This window comes from Dromaius novaehollandiae, chromosome 7 (genome assembly GCF_036370855.1).
Source record: "Dromaius novaehollandiae isolate bDroNov1 chromosome 7, bDroNov1.hap1, whole genome shotgun sequence".
Classification (NCBI taxonomy): domain Eukaryota; kingdom Metazoa; phylum Chordata; class Aves; order Casuariiformes; family Dromaiidae; genus Dromaius; species Dromaius novaehollandiae.
In genome coordinates this window covers 34,844,146-34,867,783 of record NC_088104.1, presented here as the reverse complement: position 1 = coordinate 34,867,783, position 23,638 = coordinate 34,844,146, and the positions used below count along the sequence as shown (strand labels likewise).

The window sequence follows — 23,638 nt, the reverse complement described above, 5'->3', positions numbered from 1 at the left end:
TAAGGATGATTAAAAAAAGAAATTGTTTTGTATATTTTTCAGACTATGTGATGAGTTTGAGAGAATATCGGAAAAAGCCCTTACTACTCCATCAAATACACATGAACTCATGGAATTTAAGGTACTCTCTTCCTTTTAACGACTCCAAGCAAGAAGTTGCTGCCGATAGCACTGTTCTGTCCTTAAGCAATAGTATTTCCAAGTTGTCTCCTTTTATGGGTATGATTTTGGCCCTCCTAAAGTCACTGGTGCTGTATCTGCATTACAAAATAAAACAGGACAGGTCTTCTTTGACCAGGAGGCTAAATGTCACAGCCTCGCTCTTATACATATATGTAAAATCTTTTTCCCATCATAACATCATGGTTGGAACCAGACTGCCAGTTTGGAACAGTCCCTGAAACCTGCTGTCACTTGCACCGTGCCATGGCGTTGTTGGAGAGAATGCTGGTTTGGCATGGACCAAAACTATGCAGGGAAACACGCTAACAAACGGTACGGATTACTGCAACAGCAGTTGAGCACATGACCTAGTCCTGTTTTAGTTAGCAATACAGGCATTACCCGGCAGCTTTGTCACTGGTGTTCGTGAAGCAGAGATTTCACACATAATGGCTTGGAATAAGTGCACAGTTTTATTTGTCTCCAGCTAGCTAGCATAAGAAGACAACAAGAATTTATGTAATATGGGCAATATGCTATTAGAAATAAATTTAGACTGTGTTCTTCAGGCTGCTGTACAGGTAGTATAGTTAAACACTAAATATTTCTTGGATCTCCTGAATTAAACTTGAAACCTGAGATGCAGGGAACTTAAAGAGGTATTTTGTCCTTCCCAAGAAAACACTCATTTGCACTCATTGGGAACTTTTATGAATTTTGCCTTTACATCCTCGAATTATCATTTTAAATTTAGCAGATGCAGAGTTTGCAGTTTGGTAACTAAAGTCCACACTTGCAGTTACCACTTCTGTAATCAAAGCCTGCTGTTGATTTGATGTACTCCAGCAAAGCACTTAGATACACACTTAAAGTATATCATGTGTCTAAGTCTCCTACTGTTCAGCAAAGTTCTGTTCTGTGTTCTTGATATTAAATCTTTGGAACATAGATGTGTGCTTAAAATGAACTGGGTGCCTGAGTGGTTGGCTGAATTTGGGCCTGAGGGCTTTGAATCTTTGCTGCAGTCAAGTTGAACACAGGATATAATTGGAGTAATTTTTTCAAGTGAAAAAATGTTAAGTATTTGAAATATATGTTGGAATATGTTCTCTTTAAAACGCTCTGTGTTTAGTACTGTAGTTTTATGCTGGACAAAAACCAAATTAGATGTTCTCATATATAACATAAAACAATATGCCAGTATTGATGCCCTTCTAATAGTTCTTCCATCTCATTGCTGGAAAGATGCATAAATCTTAATTTTGGATATTTTTTAGTAGGCTGGTGTTCTCTAGATCCAGAGCAATGAGGATATTCTGCTGCATAGAAACTATGTTAAAAGAAGAGAAGCATAGATTTACTGGACGGTTTATCCCCACCTAAAAAATTTGATACCACATTGTGTCATCATATATATATTTTTTTCTGTAACTTCAGTTGATTGATATAAAGTAGTTTTTACATTGGTGGTATACTATTGACGTGTCCAACTGGCCAACATTTTTACTAATACAACTCTTTTCCTCATTAAGAAAACTTGTAACACTTAAGAAGGGCTATCTGGATTAGTTTCAATTAGTCCAAAGCTTTGTGTCTTTGTACATACGGCATCAGGCATTGTTTTGATGTTTTTATTTAATAGCATATCCACTAAGGCAAGATGCTTAAGACTTCACGCCCTGTCGTAATAGCCATGCCATTCCAAATAAAAACCTTTTCAGATCATGTATTTCTGAATTTATTTATTCTTCCTAGTAAAAATAAGCTTTTAAAGTTAAATATTAACTATTTCAGGCATTATCTTGACATTAAATTACATAAAGTATGTCTTCCTTTTTAAATTTTTATTTCCCAGGCCTATATACAGAAAGTAGAAACATGTGACATGCCTGAGTTGGAACAGAAATTAGTGGATGCTATACACTGTCTTGCTTTCTTGATCGAATGTGTCAACTTTTCACCAGCAGATATTCGACTCAACAATAGTGTTTTTCAATGGTATGCGCGAATGCCAGATATTTTTGAAGAGCACAAAAATATAATTGAAGAAAAAACAGAACAATTTCAAGAGGGTCTTAAGGTTTGTAGTGACAGTATCTTAAAAGTTTTTGAGTTACTAATTTTAAATGACATAAAATCGTATCAAATGGAATACTCTCTATTAATTTATTTTCCCATTTATTTTAAAAAGAAGTTCAAAGAAGAACAAGTTGTTATATTATTCCTAATATTAACTAATTTTTGTCTCTTCTACTCATTCATTGTTCTCATGTCCATGAATTTTGCAGTATAAGCCACATTTCACATTTTGCACTCAGTCTGGAAGCCCTCTGCTACAGCAGTTCCAGTGATGTTGACAAAAGTTGTTTGTATGTGAAAGCTTAAAATTTGAATCTTTTAAACACTAGTGGATGGCTTCTTTTATGCACATGAGCAGTCCCTCTGGTGTCAGTGGCAGTATACTGAGGGCAATGAAAGTTCTACAATAACTCCCGAAAGAAAATTATCTGCACTCATTTATAAGTGTGATTTTGCTGTTAGGATAATGTCAGATAATGCAGTTCTACAATGTAAGTGTGTGTTTGTTTTATTTGTATTTATTTTTTAATCTGTTATACTTTACATGTATTTTATCTCTATAAGAATTTTTCATTGTATTTACTAGGCTTTTACAACACAGTGTTTTTAGTATCTAAGTGCTGTAGTCTCTTCACAAAAACTGATAATTACTAGGCTGTTGATACGCTATGGTTACTGCCTGTATAGCTGTCTGCTTTGGTTTTTTTGTGCTTCCTAGTCTCATCATCATTTTGTCTGAGATCATACATTTTGAGAAAGTGAGTTTCTATGTTTATGCAGCATGTACCAAAAGGGAGCTGTTCAGTATTACTGTAATGCAAATAAATAATAAAATTAGTAATTTGTTGGAGCGCAGCATAGACTGTGTTTTCTTGAAACACGTTACTGCTTTGTACGGGTTGTTACTCTGTTCCAGACATTGACCACTACTGATGCTCACTGGGAAATGTGTTTTGCGAGTGCTATATATGAGGAATAAGTCACTCTTGCACTGTGTTGCTTTAAAATAAGAGAAACAATTACCTTTCTCTTGTGAAACTGTTTAGTTTCAGCTAACCTAACTAGTCTAACCTTTTTATTCTATTTTAATTTGTGCTGCACTTGGCATTTCAATTTAGCTTTCTATTATTAGCCTACTAACTATGTCCATCATAGAAAGCAGAAATTTCTGTGCCCAACCATATCCTATAACATAGCAAAGAAGAAACCAAAGTCAATTCTGTCAGCCCAGTAAGTCACTGCATGTAACAGTAGGATTCAGGGCAAATTCCGTAATTTGGATGGAATAGCTGCTAAAAATGTGCAAAGATGTTGGAAGTTTTGAATTTTCTGTAAGTATTAAGTGTCCTTCAGGGGCAAATCAGAGTCGTTATTACTTCTTTTTACAGAAAAATTCATTTATTGTGCTTTTTTTTTCATGATGATATGCTTGTTTGATGTTTAATTAGGTACGTTGTCAGCGATTTATTGAGGAGCTGGAAAGTTACTCTAAACAAGTTGAAGAACTGTACACATTTGGAGACATTCAGGAAGTCAAAAGGTACTTGAAGAAAGCTCAAGCACTGAATGCAAAGTTGGATCTTGCTGCTGATAAGGTATTGACTATAGTCTGAACTAGTCCAATCATATAAATTGTAAATCTCAGTATCTGTGTTATCAGAATTATAATAAATTAACAAATTTCTTAGTAATACAGTTCCTGTTATGTGGCAAAATAATTCATAATTCAGCTGTGAAATAATTTTACCTGATTTGCCATATAAACAGCAAATTTACTGAACAGAATAAATACAGTTACACTTGTTTTGAGTTAAGAGAGTAGCACTTTGCATAGGGGAAGAGTGGATTAAACTTATGTAGGTTTTCACAAAACTTTTACTTTGATGTTTTTGGAAGGACATTTCCTCATGCTTATTACAGCTTCCTTTCTGTTATAGCCTCCAGAGTATTGCAAATTATAGAGGAAAGCCCATGTGTCATTGGAACTTCTAGCTACACTGCTCTATTGACTGACATGAATGCTGAGCTGTTAGTGTTAAGGATTGCTCCTGCTGCATTCAGCGGCAGCAGTTACTTAACAGGCAGGTTTAGTTGCTGAAAATTTAATTTGAAGCCTGTTGAAGTCACTGGAAAACCTCTCAAATCCCTGTGGCGAGGACTTGATATTGTGGACAGCTTTGTTTGTATTTCACACCTCACTTATGTCTCAACAGATTGATCAGTTTAATGCAGAAGAAGAGGCCTTTGGATGGCCAGTATCTCACTACCCTCAGCGTAAAAAGGTCCAGGATACTCTCGCTCCATATCTTCGTCTCTATGATATGGCTGTTGAGTTCAACAGAAAACACCAAAACTGGACAGAGGGATTATTTACAAAAGTGAATCCAGACGAAGTAGAGGCAGATGTAGGAAACTACTGGCGTGGACTCTATAAGCTAGAAAAAATCTTCCATGATTCTCCAAATGCATTATCAATAACAACAAAAATTAAAACAAAAGTAGAAGAATTAAAAAACCACATTCCTCTAATCCAGGTGATTTGCAATCCTGGTTTGCAAGAAAGGCACTGGGAAGAGATGTCAAAAATTGCTGGTTTCCCACTTTCTCCTTCTGAAGACTCAAATGTCTTGTCATATATTAATTTGCATCTTGAACCATTCTTAGAAAAGTTTGAGACCATCAGTGAAACAGCCAGCAAAGAACATTCACTTGAGAAAGCTTTAATGAAAATGATTTCTGAATGGGATCAAATGGAGTTCTCTGTTCTTGCCTACAGAGAAACAGGAACCCATATTTTGTCATCTGTAGATGATATTCAGATGTTATTGGATGACCACATTGTCAAAACTCAGACTATGAGAGGCTCTCCATTCATTAAGCATTATGAAAAGAGAATAAGGTAATTTGTTTTCCTAATAAAAGTCACCAGTGATGTTACCAAATAAAAAAATATTTTTTCTGCTTAAGTTAAGGTGTAGGGCCTTCAAATGGTTGGCTTAAGCAGTGAATTAATCTCATTTTAAAGGTTTCAGGCTTTTGTCCATGTCAGATAAGCACTATTTAATTCTGTAAATCTGAATTTTGCTTTTAATTAAAGATAGAGGAAGTGCTAATGCTTTTGAGAGGTTGCTGAACATTTTTGAAATGTGCCCTGCAACTGAAGGTATCAGGTGCATCATAACATTACCTTTATTTTAGTGTATATTTTGTAGTCTGTTGAAGGAAAGATTGTGAACTAACAGCACAGAAATTAAATTTTCTACCTAAATTATAAAGCTACTGATTTTTTTTTTTAAGCTCTTCAACGCTTAGAAATGTTAGGCTTTATATAAGGGAGATGAAGAAAATGAAAACAAGACAAATTGCAGGGAAGCAAGAAAAGATTTTTTTTCCTAACGCAGAAAATTCAGTTCCAAAACCTAGTGTTAACATGTTAAAAATTGTAGACTTTCATCCTTGAGCATAGGTGTTAATTTGATGTTGCCTATTTCCTCAATAGATACATTAATTGCTTCTTAGATCTTCTAAACATAGTCGTATTGGGGAAGAACATGAAAGTCTTTCAGCTAAACTTTGGATATAATTATCTGGCTACATGAGTGCACCAAAACTGCTATTAACATGAAAAAATACTTTCATGTTTCAGCCATTTATTCACTAAATACCAGTGCATACTTACATGTATACATGTGTATATATATAAGTATATATATGTAAATATATACATACATACCAGTAGATATTAATTTTCTAATTACTGCTGCATTATTGAATGATATTTCCTTCCTTATTAAAATGATAGTTTTTGCCTGTTAAATTTTAATTATATTTATAAAAGAGTAAACTGTACTATTAGAAATGCTATTAGTCACCAGAAGGCTCATTGTGTATGATAATTCATCTCAGCTTTCTAGTGGCTGATAGCATTTGGAATAGTACAAGGTAGGCTTTAGATCTTTGAGATCTAGGTGATTACACAATGCTTGCTTTTTCAGTAACCCAGCAAAGCATGCTCTGGGTTGAGCTCCCAGAGATGATTCCAAATCCATTGTTTTCTTTTTTGTGTATTTTTTTGTATAAGTGAATTAACTGACTCAGCTAATTTTCCCCTCGGAAAGCTGCATTTTTCTGTACCTCTTGGTAGAAGCAAAATCACCAGAGACTGTACCTATACCACCAAAAAATGAAAAAGAGACTTCAGGTAGAGGAGATGGTACATCTAAGCAAAGTTGTTTGTTGCTTAAAATCTGTGCCACATAAAGGAATAAAGGAAGAAGACGGGTATGTTTTCATATGTGTCACTTTACAGAACTCAGTGCAGCCCATGTATGGATGTCCTTTTGAGAAAATTATTGCCATAATTCTTTTATACAATATATATTTTAACAGCTTGGTTTTGTTATAGTATTTCCATCTTCACTATCCTGTGATATGAGAGTTACAGAATATTATACTCAGTGTTTTTATACAAGAAGGAAAATTGTATGTAACTGTTACAGGATTACAAATAGCATTTTATTTTTATATTAATTTTTTGCAAATTGCTTATGTTGGAGAATTAGGGGTACTAGGGAAATTAGAGAACTGATAATATTATATCCGTATGTGGTATAGATGAGATAGTGAAATGTTGCATCAAATTATGGTGTTAATACTTTAAAAACGATGCTGAAAAATTTAGGACATTCAGAAAAAGTAATAGACTGAAGAATATTGAATTTTTGGCTGTCCAAGGGAATAACCAAATAGGTATTGAATTATAATATTGTGAACCCATGCTAGTGTACAATAATATTGAAGGACTCTAAACTATCAGACAAGGGTGTTCAGCATCCGCATTTGCAATTTGAAGTCAAAAATAAGATGTGATGCTTTAAACAATTATTTAAATTAACCATGGGACTGCACTAAGGAATATGGCAAATGTTTTTTTACTTGAAATCTTTCAGTTAAGACTGAATGTCTTTTGGGGAGAATGTCTACATACTTTTGTTTTGATAGTTCAGGCTACTTTCCTAGCTTTATTTTAGTCTCTCAACCTTTCTTACCAAGCAAACAATTAGATATGTTAACCTGGGCTTTAGCGTATGCCAGAAACCAGATTAGGTAGTCAACAGAAGTGAATCTGTCCGTAGATATTACTACATGCTAAAGTGTGTGCTACTTATACTCACTGATACTGTTAGTCTGTTTGTTAGATTAACCTATTTTATGAAATTCTGCAATCAGTTTACAAAAAACGTAGTTCAAACACAAACTGATGATCTAGTTATAGAAATGAGTGTGGACTTCGTTATGCAGGAAATCAAACTAGGTGACTGTGATATTCTGCTGAACATGCTGAATATGAATTCTGCTTAAAATTTATAGCTGTTGCTTTTGCTGTTGAATATGTAACTTTACAAAAAGATCTCAGCAATCTGAGAGAAATGTTTTACTGGAAGCATCAATTCATGCTTTTGAATTAATGCCATTTTACAGGGAATGGGAAGGAAAGCTGATGTTGGTACAGGAGATCCTGGATGAATGGCTGAAAGTTCAGGCTACTTGGCTTTATTTGGAGCCAATTTTCAGTTCTCCAGACATCATGGCTCAGATGCCTGAGGAAAGCAGACGATTCACTACTGTGGATAAAACATGGAAAGACTTAATGAAATCAGTTTTGCAGGTAAGTACTACTGTCTTAAGCATATGGAAAGGATTTGTAATATGTATTAAGAAAACTGTTTCTGACAACGTAGTTACCTGTTTCATCATGGCACCCTTTCTTAGATTCTTTAAAAAATACTTTGCAGAACTGTTTCACATGGAATCATAGGAGTTTTGGAGGGAGGGAGTTAGGAGGCACCTCTGGAGTTCAGCTAGTCCAGCTTCCTGCTCAAAGCAGAACTATTGCCAACATTAAATTAGGTCAGCCGTGTCTTTGTTTAGGCAAATTTTGAAAACCTCTAAGGACAGAGATTCATTGGAGCTTACCTCCAGAGACAGCCTGCTCCAGTGCTGCACTGGCTTCCTGATGTCCAAGCTGAAATTCCCAAGCAAAAATTTGTGCCTGTTGCCCGTCTGTCACTAATGGGAAAAGGTTAGCTCTGTTGTTTTTGTAACTGCCCTTCAAGTAGTTGCTGGCTGCAGTTAGATTCTATCTTTAACTTCATCTGCACCAAGCTAGACAAGACAAGCTCTCTCAGTCTCTTCTCTTAGTCTATGTGCCGTACTGGTGAGTAAAATTAAACAGCACATAAAATGAAGTAATGAAGCAAAGGTAATACTGGCACTATAGATCAACTTGCATGAGAGTCATAGATGAATAAATGAAACATTGGTTGTTGCTTTTGAAAAAAAGCTGTTTATTTGCATATTGAATGGTAGATGTACCTCTGTAACTTTAAATTGTAGATACTTAACTTGCTTCATAAACACTATTCTGATCTATTAAAAATCAGTACATAAAGCAGTTGTCAGACACAATCACATGTCTGGCAGTTCAAGATGTTACTGTCTCACAGATTTGCTTGTTTTTTAACCCTTTCTGGAACTTACCACTGAGGATCAATTGATGAGACTGTGCAAATGCTCTTTGCTTCAGTATTTAGACTTTTTCTAGTCTTGTTTAGATTGACTGCATTTGCCAACCATATTGGATAAAGAACATTCATACAATCTGTATGAATCTCGGCTGAGAAGGCAGTGGCTAGAGGTGGTAGTAGTTGGGGAAGATATAACATCTGAAACTGGCACAGCTGTTTCTTCAGCTGTCATCTGATCAGTGGGGCTAAATGCATGTTCTACAAACCCTGTTCCTCAGGGACAGAGCCAGTTACCTAGTAATTCTGTTAGCCTTTTAGGTAATTCCAGTAGTGATTAGAGAGAACTGCATTCATTCTGAATCAGTTCCCTAATATCAAGGACTTTTCTGGTAGGCTGTTTGTTTTGTTTTTTAACTGGGCTTACTAAGATGTTCCATAGACTCATGAAGATTCATGAGGTCCACTGTATTCTATATGGGGACATAAGGTCATTATTTGAAGGAAAAAATGAGAAGTTTTGTTTTCATTTGTCTCATGCCTTTGCAGAACTTTGACATCCATTATGTCATTAGGAGAAACACTGACATCTTCACTCAGTCAAAAGCTTTTGGTCTGAGCTCTTTTCAGGTTGTGGATATGTTCTTAATACATGAATTCAAATGATGTGTAATATATATAAAAGGAAGCATTTACTTCATTTCCTAGCAAATCTGTTTTATCTCTTAAAAATATTTTTATTTTTGTTTGTTTAGAAGAAAATCAGAAATGTATCCTGTTGAGCTAATGTGAAATTAATGGTACTCACCTGGGGGAAGAACCAGGTAGAAAAAGAATGGACAAGAACTTGAGAATTTTTTTGAATATCACATTTCTGAAAAATATATCTGCTCAGTGATCTGTTTTAATTAAATCTTCTAATTCAGCTTTTTGGTGCTAATCAAATATGAATTATTTTTGAATGTGGTATATCTAATCACCCAAAGAAAACAGAACCATCTTTTGTTTGTACAGAAAAGTGTAAGTACCAGAATACTATAGTAGAATAACAATCTAAAATTTATTTTGGCTAAACAACTAAGAATTATTTTCCAGAAGATGGCACTCTTTTTCTATAAACTCAGTGTCTGAATTTTATGGTTTAGAAGCATGTTCTTCCCCAATGAATACGAATGGTCTTTCTTAAAGCACAGTACTAACTTGAGTCTGCTCATGCTTTTCTGCATTTATATGCTATTGTATTATAAAATTGCTGTGGGAGGAGGAATCAAAATGCTTCCTCTGTTTGCTTTGCTCTTCACCACAAATTTGAATAATCATATATTATTTATTTTAAATATCTAATTTAAGCAATGCACATTAATGAGGATTAAATTACTTTGTGATTTAATTTCTACTTTTCATTAAAAACTAGAATGCATTTATATTTCTATGGGGAAGAAAGTAAAGATTAAATCCAAGAAAAAAACATCCAAGACTGCAACCTATGAGATGTTAAAAGTGATATATGGAAACTAGAATTAATGATGGTCTTTTAACAGGGTATTCTAAATCTTTGTCATATTCTTGATTCACACTATTTCCTGATAGAGTGTTTTTCCTCTAATGGATAAAATAAGTGGCACTGGTGCTTTGAACGACTAAAAACGATGGCTTACCCTTTTTTTCCTCCTTGCCTTAGCAGAGCTATAAATAGGAAATCTATGCTGAAATAGAAGATACTATTTTTTCTCACTTATCTCTTTTTCATATGAAAGAAAAAGCATAAGCAAGAAATATTTATAAAATTGGCAACACAGTTTTGCATTGCTCGATCAGTTGCACTTAGACTATTTGTTGATGATCAACATGCTAAGAAATGGAACAAAAACGCTGATGGTGTATAGTTATGTGATTGTGTATTAGAAGCTGTTTTATAAAACCAGTCACTAACTATATTTGATGTTGACAGCTTAATTTTCTCTATATAGATGAAACGTATAAGTAGTTATTTAATTAGATTTGTTTTGGTTTGATATGATTCAAGAAGCAAGTAACAGAAGGTACATGTACTTTATGTACAAAGGAACACTGTAATTATGGTATTAGGTGTGCCCCAATGAAGATCAGTTAGATAAGCATACACTTCTGGGTTTTGTCAGTGCATTGAAAGCGTATGTGTATTATGAGCAGGGGAACCAAACCAAAGCTGAATGCACATTGTAAATCATTTCAAAGTGTTACAAGTTTTTGAACTGAGCCTGCACTTGGAATTTAATATTGAATTCTCTGAACTAGAGCTGAACAGAGGTCAGGTCACTGGGTCAGACCTACATCATTGTCCTGTGAGGGATCTGTTTCTGGCAGATGCCCTTTGCACCTTTTGAGCTCTGCACAGCAGTTTAGCCTCTCTCTCCTCATCTGTCTCTCGCAACATGAGTCATCAGTGCTTCTGCCCTGTGATACCATGCTGTACTTTCTGTAAACCCTGTCAGGGACTTTTCAGAGTGGGACTTTCTGCATTTGATATGGGCTCTGACATTGCTGGAGACATTGTTGCTGTCAGCCGTTATAAGGCCTCAGTAGATAGACTAGTATGGAATTCTCCCCAGCAGTCTCTTTGGCATTTCTCATTGTTTAGACATATGCTTACCTGTGTCTTTTTTCTTTAGTGCTGGATATGCGTTATGTCTGTTTGTGCTGTGTGTTTACAGGTGCAGACTCAATGGGCAGAGCAGAGGGGCTCTAAGGGATGACTAGCTTTTCTGGTTAGCAGCTGTTTCCTTCTCTTCTGTCACTGTTCTAGCCCCACTCAAATTCCTGGCAAATGCAGTCTGGTCTGATTCAGGTGTTGAAAGAGAAGCTGTGGCAGCATGTTCCCAGACTTTGGGAAGGGGAGCAGGAGATTTGGGTTAATCACTGCCTTGCCAGGTCCTTATCATTTTAGGATGTTATGTATTCCAACCTCAGTGGATGTGAACCAGTTCAGGGTTAACAACTCAGTTAATATACTGGCATGGGCCTGAGCTAGAACCGAACCGCAGTAAATTCAGTCATGGATGAACCCAAGCCCACGCTGGAACTGAATAAAAACATTTGCTTGGTTTGATTTCCTCAGTGATAAATCTGCATAATTTCTTACTTTTCAATGCATCTCTCATTTTACTCCCCAAAACCCATACTTGGTGAGCAAGATTAAAATAGGTAATGATGATTATAGTATAAACTGGTCGTAAGGCCTATTAAATGCTAAAGCTTGATGTTCAGACAACTGCATATTGCTTTCAAGAAGCTTGACAACCTTTAGCTCTTTTGCAAAACCTCTTTTTGTAATGATATTAATTCACATATCTTTCATTTAATGCAGTAGCTTTTCTAAACATTTATATTCATTTAATTTAAGAGGTTAATTTGTCAATCAATACTAATAGGATATATATTTTGTCATCTACACAGTGTATAAATAAAAAAACTAGTATTTATCCAATAGTATATCTTGACAGGTGTTATGCAGGTGCTATGGTAAAACGAAATAAAAATATAATATGTTTTACTTTGAAATCAAATCTAACTTTTCATGTTTTGCTAGCAAAATTTTTTAAATATGTATTTAGTTATTAAGCATATTAGGATCAGATGAATGCCCTTTTTTAGATCACATGACTAGTCAAGTTTAGTACTGAAGTTTTGTAGACAATATCAGTGTTGCCTATATGCAACTTTCCTGTCTCAAACTCCTAATCTTGTGTATATATTTACATATTTGTGTATAGAAGGAAAGATCATTTTTATGCATTGATCTCTGACAGTTGTTTACCACTTAAAGTGGGTGTCTTGTTATCATAATTGTACACTTTTTAAAATCCATAAAATGATTTCGATTGTGCATTTTGATTAATTATATAGTCCAATTGCATAGCCAGTATAAACTGATATTGCTCCAACAGAATGATAGGAGTTATACTGTTTGATGAGTTGATTCCTAGTAGATGTTTGAAAAATTTAATTAATGCCAGCTGCCTAACTACTTTTTCAGTGAAGGCAGACGATGAAGAAGATTTGTAAGTTGTACCCTGGAAATGCTTTGAGTAAAGCAGAATTTGAAATAAAAATTAATTTTGCTCAAGAGCACTCCTCTCCTGCACTGTCTTATGGTGATTTACTTGGAAAGGCTTTAACATTTTTATCTGAATTAATTTCTTTTTCAGGACAAACATGTGCTGGCAGTAGTAATAATAGACAAGATGTTGGAAAAACTGAGGAAGTGCAATGAATTTCTGGAGCTGATTCTTAAGGGACTTAATGAATACCTAGAGAAGAAGCGCCTGTTTTTCCCTAGATTCTTTTTTTTATCTAATGATGAACTCCTTGAGATTCTTTCGGAGACCAAAGATCCTACTAGGTACAGTAATATTTGATAAATGTATTTGTGGCTTATGGTGCATGCAAGTAGGCTTGTCATATTGTTTCTCTAAGCCCAGAACTCTCTTTTTATTCACTGACAGTTACAGTATAAAGTATGTATCAGATTAGATTTTATGAAAGGTGAATGCAGAGTAATTTTTAATACGGGTAATAAATTTAGCTTAGTTTTCTAAGCTAGTAAACCTTCCATACACTGATATTTTTTTCAGGAAAATGAAAAGTCTAAATACTGATTCATGGTGAAATTTAAATACTTGATTTTTGCCAATGGAAAATTGAAGTTCAGGTACGATCTGTATACTGCTGACTGGAGTTTTATTTTTTTAGGTGCAGTCCTACTAAAAGTATTCCAGAATTTTTTTTCAGTGTTTGAACTTTTTCTGGAACTCTACTTACCAGCCTCATTCAGGGTTAGGCTACAAATGTTTTTCTGCTACTGAGCAGAAATAACTCTATGAAGATTCCTGCAGAAGCAATCTTGTTAAGCAAAATAGCTTTCACCATGAGCAGGAGAATTGGGGTTTGGTTCGTGGTATGTAGATCTGAGTGTGTGCAGTGAATGCAGTGCAGGGTCATGTAAGAATAAGAATGAAAATGAATAATAAAATGGCTGTCTTACTCACAGGGAAATGTTCATTCAGTGGAATGAATAGGGCAAGAGATCTTGTGAGGAAAAGAATTCAAAGGGTTTTTTTTTTTTTAATTACAATAAATTTTGTTAAGGTTTTACTTGGTTGCATTACTCAAGTTCCTTGAAGTTTATTATGGTTTCTTGGGAAGGCATAAATAGGGGAATTTTATATACTGTAGGTAGGTTAGCAGTTGAACAAAGGATGTTTAAATCTTACTAGTTTACACATTACAGAGACTAAAAGTAATATTTTACATGTTTAAATTGGTCTTCAAAAATAATGTGCTAGGCATTTTGCAGGGGTAGTACACGAGAATTACTGCTGAGGATAAACTTTTCTTTTTTAAACAAACTAAAAATGATCTTTTAAGTAAATTCTTCAGAAGTAAATTAAAATAAAAACATTCAGATGTTCTTTTGTAGTATTGGCAAGAAAAATTTGTCAGAAGCTGTTTTGTTTTCTAGAGTACAACCTCACTTGAAAAAATGTTTTGAAGGAATTGCAAGAGTGGAATTTACAGATGTATTAGATATTACACACATTAAAAGTAGTGAAGGAGAGACTGTGGAACTCACAGAAACAATCTCAACATCTAAAGCTAGAGGTCAAGTTGAAAAATGGCTGGTCGAACTGGAGGCAGCTATGCTGACTTCTGTCCACAAGGTAACATGTCCTAATCTCTTATTTTTCTGTTTGCACTGAAGGATGACAAAAACAGTCAGTAGATGATTGATGTATAGTTGTTAAAGAGACAAAGTATTTCATTGCACAGATTGCATTGTCTGTTGTATCCAACACAAAACCAACTATTTTTGGTCCTGATATGGGAAGACTTAACAGTTTAAGCCTATGGAAACCCATGCTTAAAGTTAAGCAAGTATTAAAAAGTTTTTTCATCAGTCAGACACTGTTGTTATTGTGTATATTTGCATTGATTATTGGGTGTATAAGTGCCTAAATTAGGAGTTTATACTACCTTTGTAGTCAGTGGGGAGCAGAATCTTCCTCCATGGAATGGGTCCAAGGACGACTTTATTAAAAATACACGCTGATGCTTTAAATAGAAATCTCAGTTTTCAGAGTTTTCATTTTCTCTAATTTCTTTTTATCTTTTTAAAAGGCAAAAAGATACAAGTTATACTGGATGAAGCTGTTTCATATTATTTTAAGATTCTCAGTTGTGCTTAATACTTAAATGCTTGAGTCCAGGTAGTGAGAATGACTTTTTCTTACTGTTGATAGTATGGTGAAAATTATTATTGAGAGACATGCAAAAATTTAAAGTCATATCGATCCCATTCAAATTTTGATTAAATAGTACCATTCTGTTGTCTTTGTCTCGCATAATAAAGAGGCAGGATGGAGTATTTTGTGATTAAGGAACTGGACTAGCAGTCAAGATGTGTAAACAGATTAATTTTTCTATGTTACTGAACAAATCAACCTCTGCATGAGTTTTTCACTGATAAGGTGATAGTGATTGTGATCTTACCAGAATACAGTTCCAGGTGGTCTAGAGAAAATCAAAGAACTGTTCCTTCGAATGGAAACATTGAATCATTGTGCTACTATGAGTGGTCAGCAGGTATAACCTTCAGTTGAAGGCAAAACAGTCCTTCCTAGTGTGAGTGTGCATTCCTAATGTGAGGCAATTTAAAACTTAAGATTCTTTTTCAATATTCATAGTATTTGATATATGTCCTTAAGTACTGAAATACAGTTCTTATTATTATTTTGGTTGTTTGCACTTTTACTGATGCATTTGTTCAGTGAATTATGCAACCTATTTTATATAGTTGTGTTTCTGGTCACTGTGTGTGCTGTTGTCTTTCCCCATGCTAGCTAGTTTAAAGAGGTATTTCTTTAATTATTTCTAAAAATAACAGTTCTTTGGTTTTCCCATGATTCTTGTATTAATAGACAAGATTAAATTGAAAGAATTTCCAGGTCTTTAATGTCCTTCCTAATTATGACTACATTTAATTAAGACCCTTAATTCTCTTTTTCAGATTATATTGTTCTAGTTTTCAGTCTCTCATCATCCTCTTATATATTTAACCATTTCTTCTATTATTTTCTAGTCATTTTCAATGCCAAGTGAGGTAATTAAAGGTGCACACACTTTCCTTGATGCACTTAGAGTACAACACTTTAGTTGTGATAATGGTATAGTAGTACCTAAGAAATTGAATAACCTTATCTACTTGGTGCATATAAGGCAATGGCAAAGTATGCTGCACAAATAAGAAATGGGTAAGCACTGTTTGTCTGTATTTAACCTCAACTACAGTACTGTTATAGAGCTCTGAAACAGACAAACTTTTCATAGTTTTAATGTCGATACAGACACATTGTTTACTCATGGATGTATCTTTTTTTACTGATGCCGTTATGCATATAGATTTTGTTAATTACGGAGAGGCTTGGAACCGCAAAACAAATGGTAGATTTTCATTCAGGTAATTTACAGTAGCTCTCTGAGGAAGCATCTAAATTTATTGAAGAGTTGATAATAATAAATTCTGTTTGTGTGAACTGGTTGCAGTGGCGTGGACTCCATTACAAGTTTTCATTTAATTGAGATTGCCCTTGAGTGATGCTAGAACCAGGTTCATCACTCTATTGTTAGCAAATAAAGTTAGACAGAAGTGTAAATAACATCTGCAAAATTAAAGCTCTGAGATTTTACTAGAATGACTAGATGAAAAAAGCCCTATGAATTTTGGATATCACTTCCAACTAAATGTGTTGTTTTCTAATTTCATTGTAATTGTGGCTAGAAAATCTTAAGTTTCTGATGGCAAGAATCATATCAGAATGTGCTGTGAAATTAGTTCTCAGAAATTTTGTATAATCGTTTGATTCATATTATGACTTTTTTGTTGTTGTTGAGCTTTGTTGAGACATTTGCTTGCAAGATTTCAGTGTTAGAGAATTAAATTTGAATCTGAATCTTAACCCTGATTAATCTTTGATTCTCTGGACTAAAGCCTGACCTAAACTAATTCTAGAGCTGAACATTATCTGTTTTCACATGTAATTATAGTATGCTTTTCTCCTCTCTAGGTCATTGGAGATGCAATTGAAGCTTATCCAAAAACACCACGTGTTAATTGGGTAAGAGAGTGGCCCGGACAAACAGTTCTTTGTGTGTCCCAAACTTTCTGGACAATGCAGGTACAGATGTCTATTAAAAATGGCCAAATGGTAAGAACATTTTCAAAGGGCATAATAATAATTTAAAGTATTTAATATTGGTATCATGTAGTGGTATATTCGGCTTTTGGTTATAGTCTTTTTGGATGGATAGCTGTTCAATATAATAAATAATCTGAACTGTGATTCTTGAGGACTTTGAAGTTAGTATTTCCTTTTGGCTGTAGGCAATCATGCTTCAGCACTATGTCAGAATATATTCTGTGTAGCTGAGCGTGTACAGTACGTGTTTTTGTGTAAGCAACCCAGTGGCATACTCAGGTGGTGTGAATTGGCATTGCTTGTCTGTCTCTGATTCAAAATTCTTTCATTAATGTTTAATGCTTTTTATAAATATGGGCTAGGACTAGTACAGAAGGTAAGTGCCATCCTGACACTTGTCAAATAACGAATATACATGCAGAATGGGTACAGAACTTATGATCTGCTAGCTCTACTACTGGGAAGAAAGGTACTTAATACATTGAATTTAAGGTTCAGGGTATGTGCTTTGTAATGCTTCTCTTTCATCACTAAGGCTTAATGTTCTCCTGCATACCTGTTGTATTTGGAGGTGTTCCAGAATTGTTACTGGATGTGCATCATCAGATGAGGCAACCAGATTTTTCTTTGATGCTGGGACAGAAGAGGTCATAAAGTCTTTTTGTAGCTGTACATAAAGCTGTGACTTCATGATACTTCGTGTTACTTCTTCTTTTGGTTCCAATTTTTGCAATGAGATGGTATCAACTGGAAGAATTTCTACAGTATTGTGTTTTTGGATTCTCCCTGTTTAGATATAGCTGAGCAAACACAAAGTTAAACCTGATCTGTGATCCGTATATGGAGTAATATTTTCAGGCCTTATAACATTTGCTGCCTATTCACAGGTAAATAATAGGAGCAATGGCTCCTGTTTCTGAGCAGCTGTACCTCTGACACATAGCGAAAAGGTTTCTGAGTGTCTTGGAGAGAGATAAAGTAAAAAGAGGACAGTATCTGGCTGGTACAAGGAGTAAATTTTGCAACAGACTGAAAGATTTGAAAAAGATTTGAAAAGATTTCCCCCCTCCTCCAGTAATAAAGGTATTTCCTAGGGAAAGAAATATGGCTTCTACATATTCCACCTGTTGTCCTCAGTTGTCCAAGAAAATGAAAGCCACCATCATTTTAATGAGGCTGCAGTTAATGTTGTTAGTGAATAAAGGGAGGAAGTTAAGTAAGAGTTAAACTCATTTGCTTTTGGGAATGTTTGTTACAGAATTTTGAGCCTAGACAAAGGCGCTCACACTAGTCTGCACCAAACCTTCTCTGCACCTGGGGAAACCTGTTGTTCCTGTGAAGCCTTTACTCAATTGTGGTGCAGTGTGAATTTTGCCTATCTGGCTTCAGCTCAAAGAGCTTCATTCTGATGTATAAAGGGGCTTGTGTGTAGTGAAGCAGTAGAAAGGGTTTTGCATCTTCTGATGATCTGCCACAAACTCTCATCAGAGAGAAGGACACCCAGGCTTACAAGCTTCAAATATCTCTCTGTTTACCATTCCTCTCTCTCATATTAAAACGTCAGAAACATCACAGACGATCAGTGACCCCATCAGAGCCTACAAGGACTGCATTCTCCAAGAAGCAACAGCTTTATCTTGGACAAGATAAGCACCATCTTACCTTCTTAAAGCAAACGCAGTACACTCAGTGCACACCAAGAAAAGTAATTAAAAAAAGAAAAAACTCTTCAGGGTTTTCCAGGACAGGAAACAATATCGTTTAAGTAACTCATCAAATGTGTATTCACACTTACATGCGCATGCATACACACACATGCTCCCTTTCAAACATTTTTGAGTTCGTTGTTTCCAACAGATAACTTGTACATAAATAAAAGGTCCATATTTCTCATTAAAACCCAATAATAAATTAAGATATTGTATAAAAACAAAGATATTTGATAAATTTTGAAAACTTTGTCTTGTGGACCAAGTATACTCTCAGTGAAATAGTCATATGGTCAGAAGGATACTACTAGAGAATGTTACTGACATAGGAGTTGAGGGCATACTCTGCGCCTCAGCTGAGATCTCAGGTTTTTACTTGTTTACTGAGGATGAGCAAGTCAGTTTTTAACTCTGATTGGAGTGAGATATTTAGGATTTTGTTTTTTGATGCAACACTCTGATCTGCTTTTAAACTCTGCATTTCCATCATTATAAATAAAAATGGGTCATTCTAAGCAGATGGTTATCTGAACTTAATGTCTGGGAAATAACTAGCTGAGAGGAGAGATGGTCTCAAAAAATGCAAATTATAATAATCCATTGAAGGTTACCAATGCCAGGATATCTGAGGAGAAACAGCAGGATAGAGAGAAAAAATAAAACAGGCTTAGACGAGTTTTTCTCCAAACAAACAGAATCCATTCCTCTGTAGAAATATACTTTGGTGTGAATGTACTACTAAGTGAATTCCTGCATAATTATTTGCTTCTTTTCTGTCTTATTCTGATATAATTTTAATTCCTCTATATGCCGTCCTGTATTTCACTGTTTGACTTGCCAGTAGATATGAAGAAGAGAAACTGTGTACTAGACTGAGACTTTTCTTACCTAATAACGTAATTCCATACAGGAGTTTCTCTCCTATTTTAACTTACCCTGGAAGTCTATTGAATTGATTTTTTTCTCTTAGATGTATAACTGTGTTAACATTAAATGAATACATTTGGTTACCTTCATGCTAACAATTGATGTGTTTCTACTACTTTCTGCTACTATACTGGTAACTTGAAAGATCTTATTTCTTAAGTCTTCAGTAATAAAATGTGAATCCCAAAGGGGATAGAAAGGAAGTTCCATGCATTAGTGATGGCTCAGGAAATAAGGTATCAACAAAAAATTATTGGCTAATTCCATACTCTGTCCACTGGGCAAGTCATCAGGACTTAAATTTGTGTTCCTCACCATTAAAAACAATGCTGTTCAGAATATGAGTAGGAATGTATCCAGTCAGTTAAAAGGGAGAACTTGTCTCCCATGTTTTTGCAGAATTTGCTCATGTTTAATACTCTTTCTACTAATTAAGGAGCACGACTTGCTTTTCTGTCTGTTCTCATGGTCTCTCTCATGATTTCGTGTAATTTCTTACACATTTCTATGATCTTCATCCATTGCATAGTTTTTCTTCCTGTTTAAACTTCTTTCAAACATACAAAGAATATATTTTCTAAAGTCATTGTGGATTTCTAAGTTAATTCACCAACTGTGTTTTTGTAAACATTCTTCTAAGAAATGGGGAGCTATGTGACACATATGCTTATGTTTTATGGTAGTCTTCGATTTACAAAGCACTGAGCATTTCAGAGCTTTTTCAGAGTGATTCATGATGTTTTCAGAGAGAATGACAGGACTGCCAGTTTAAGCCTAAAGGCTATCTAAACAGGTATTAAGTTGTTATAGGACTTGGGATGCTTGTTAGGATTCCCAGCTCGCATCAGCATTTATTCTGTCAGGGGACAGGGAATCTTGACAGGGTCCTTTTTATAAACACTTAGAGCACTTTAAAGCACAGGTTCATTTAAGGAATCCCAAGACTGAATGCTTCTTTTTGGCAGAATTGTGCTGTTACCTCTGTTTCCTTAGACCCTAAGCTCGTTAGATCACTGCATGTTAGTTATCTGGACTGGAGTACAGGTAGGCAGGCTCTTGAAGGATGTCCTCCCTTGTACTAGAGTCCTAGTACTCTTGTACTGGAGTAAATAAAGTTCTTCATTTGTTTTCATGTATGCATTGTGTGGTTTGCCCTATTTCACCTCAGCATTTAATTTTTGGGTTCTGCAGAAGAGCAGTAACAGAATAGTGTTTGGATCAGTTTTATGTTTTTTGTGGAGACAGAGAACATTCAAGTGTAATGTGGACCTCCAGTGGATACTGCTTCCTAAAAGAGTCTGCATTTGAGCATGAAAGACATATTTTTAGCTGGCATACTCCAGGAATTGTTTTTCTATGTCTTTTTTAAAATTATTATTATTGTTTTATTGCAGTTCAGTAAGGCACTTCATCACATCTAAGTACTGTCATGATCCAAGTGCTTTTCTTGACTGGGTCTTTTCTGTTTACCAGCGAATTTTTAGTATAAAAGAAGCTATCAGTTACCACACAGGAGAAACAATTAAACTAACTGAAAATAAACTATTACCAGAAGTCAATAAACTGAAAAATTGTAAGAAAATACATTTCCTTGTTAACTTCTTTGAATTACAAATGTGTTACTGTTTATAACTGTAGTAGGACATAAAGGTGCTTTTTTAAGCATGGTAGTGTCCTGTGTGTGTATAAATAGATCTTTAAAATACTTGTGGTGTTTTCATTTTCTTAATGTGAAATATATGAAAAGATAAGGACTATTTCTTGTATTCCCAGAAGAAAATAGCATATGCTCTTTTGTTTCCAGATAGGTATCATAGGTGTTTAAATAGTGTTCTGTTAAAACAGGAGAAAACAATAAAACCCTGTTGAGGTTGCCAGTGAGTAAGGAACATTGTACTGTTATTATAGTGAGAAGAAACACTTTAATACACAGAAATAATGGTAATATTAAAAAAAATAATTCTTCAGATTAGAAATGCAACTTTCTAACTTTTTAATATTTTTCCAGGCACTAGAGGATTTTCTGGAACAGAATAATAGACAGATTGAGGACATTGTCACCTTGGTGCGAGGAAAGCTGTCTAAGCAGAATCGAGTGACTCTAGGAGCACTTGTTGTGCTTGATGTTCATGCTAGGGATGTTCTTGCATCTCTAGTAAGCAAGAAAGTCAAAGATGAAAGTGACTTTGAATGGTTAAGTCAGCTTAGGTACTACTGGGAGGTAAGTGATACTTCTCAATCCTATTAGAACGTAATTTATATTCACAGCTTTTCAATTTGTACTTGCTTGCTGACACAGAGAATAGTTACAGTAATATGAGAATTTTTGCTGATAAGAGAATACTTCTAACCAATCATTCTGTGGGTTGCAAACTAGGATGGCCAATAGCCATAAATAAGCAATTTTTAATTAAAATTACTTTTTTTTATCACTGCTGACTTTCACTGCATTTGCTGAACCTGCAGGAGGTTTATGGATAAAAATTGTTTATTCAAAAACTGTGCTTTGCTTTTTTGATTCTGCAAGATAGAGAATGCTATAGTGATGACAAATTTTTAGTTTAAGGTTTTAGTCTGATTTTTTGTTCAATATTATTTTATTTGTGTGTTATACTTCTTGGCAAAATAACTTTTCTACAGGATAGTGGTAAGATACCATATATTTACATTCATCAGTAGAAAATTTCCTATAATAAAGATGTTGCATCTGTAATTAAAATATATATATATATAGAGAGAGATCATGCATTACCATATTAGAGTCACTGGATTAACCATGACTGCAGCTGTTGGTCGTGATTACTTCTGTTGTTTACCTTTCAGAAAGCCCATTACTTTCTGAGGAGCTAAACAAGAAAGTTTTACTTTGCGGTATGGTTGGTAGGATCTTTTTTGAGATAACAGTTAATGGAAAAAAATGTCTGGTCTTATTGTTGTGTAGATACTTTAGTATTCATTAAATGGCAATATTTTTCTTTACTTGGGTCACATTGAAGCTGGTGTCTCAGAGCAGTCAGTGGTCTGACATGCAGTTGTTTCTGATGACATTGTGTCTATTTAGGAATTTGAGGAATAGTTGTTGAGGTTTTTTTAAATTATTATTTAATTAATTAATAAAATTAATGCCTGGTTCCTTAGGAAGGGCATCTGCAAACAAAGATGATCAATGCTGGATTAAAGTATGGATATGAATATCTTGGCAATACCCCTAGGCTGGTTATTACTCCACTTACAGACAGATGCTACAGGTAAAAGCACAAATTACTAAATGTGCTATATTAGCATGAATTCATTTAGTTGAGATATTAAATTAGTTCCAAGACTAGGTGACTCATAAAATTCTATTTTTGTTGTTCCAATAAGCATAAATAGAATAGGATATGTTTTTTTGGTAGATAAGAAGTGATCATGCATCAATATCTTAATTTAAAATTGTGATAAAATAGCTTTTTTGAGATGCTGTAATAAGTGATAAATTACAAGTAGAATGAAATTTAGAAAGTGGATGATGATCTACGATCTATTTTGAGCTTCTAGTAAGCTTTACATATTAGTATAAATTTTTAGATTACAGTTGCCAGGAGTAAGTAAACAGTACTGTCAGAGGAAAATGCAGACATGAAACAGCAATTTTTAGAAATTTCTGATAAAAGCTAGAGTAGCTGGAAAAATGGCATAAGAAATGGTACAATTAGATTTTTTTTTCTTTTTTTCTATTATTTTATTTTCAGAACCCTATTTGGTGCACTTCACCTACATCTTGGAGGTGCCCCTGAAGGTCCTGCTGGAACTGGAAAAACAGAAACTACTAAAGATTTAGCAAAGGCCATAGCTAAGCAGTGTGTGGTTTTCAATTGTTCTGATGGATTGGATTACCTTGCATTAGGAAAATTTTTTAAGGTTTGGATAAAGCTTGAGGGTCATATTCTCTATTATAATAAAGCCCTATAATTACTTTGGAACTTGAAGTGGTCTTAAGGTATAGTAAATGGAGCTTTATCTA

General features: G+C 34.6%; 1 protein-coding gene across 1 annotated transcript in view; it reads left to right on the top strand.

Moving 5' to 3' along the window:
• DNAH7 (dynein axonemal heavy chain 7) overlaps positions 1-23,638 on the top strand; it is a 122,345-nt gene that overhangs the window by 17,601 nt on the left and 81,106 nt on the right. Inside the window, exons 14-24 of the mRNA XM_026100623.2 lie at positions 43-121; positions 2,018-2,242; positions 3,690-3,836; positions 4,455-5,140; positions 7,723-7,909; positions 12,953-13,146; positions 14,266-14,464; positions 16,868-17,008; positions 21,644-21,856; positions 22,774-22,883; positions 23,367-23,535. Of these exons, the coding sequence (XP_025956408.1) occupies positions 43-121; positions 2,018-2,242; positions 3,690-3,836; positions 4,455-5,140; positions 7,723-7,909; positions 12,953-13,146; positions 14,266-14,464; positions 16,868-17,008; positions 21,644-21,856; positions 22,774-22,883; positions 23,367-23,535 (2,350 nt within the window). The remainder of the gene's footprint in view (positions 1-42; positions 122-2,017; positions 2,243-3,689; positions 3,837-4,454; positions 5,141-7,722; positions 7,910-12,952; positions 13,147-14,265; positions 14,465-16,867; positions 17,009-21,643; positions 21,857-22,773; positions 22,884-23,366; positions 23,536-23,638) is intronic.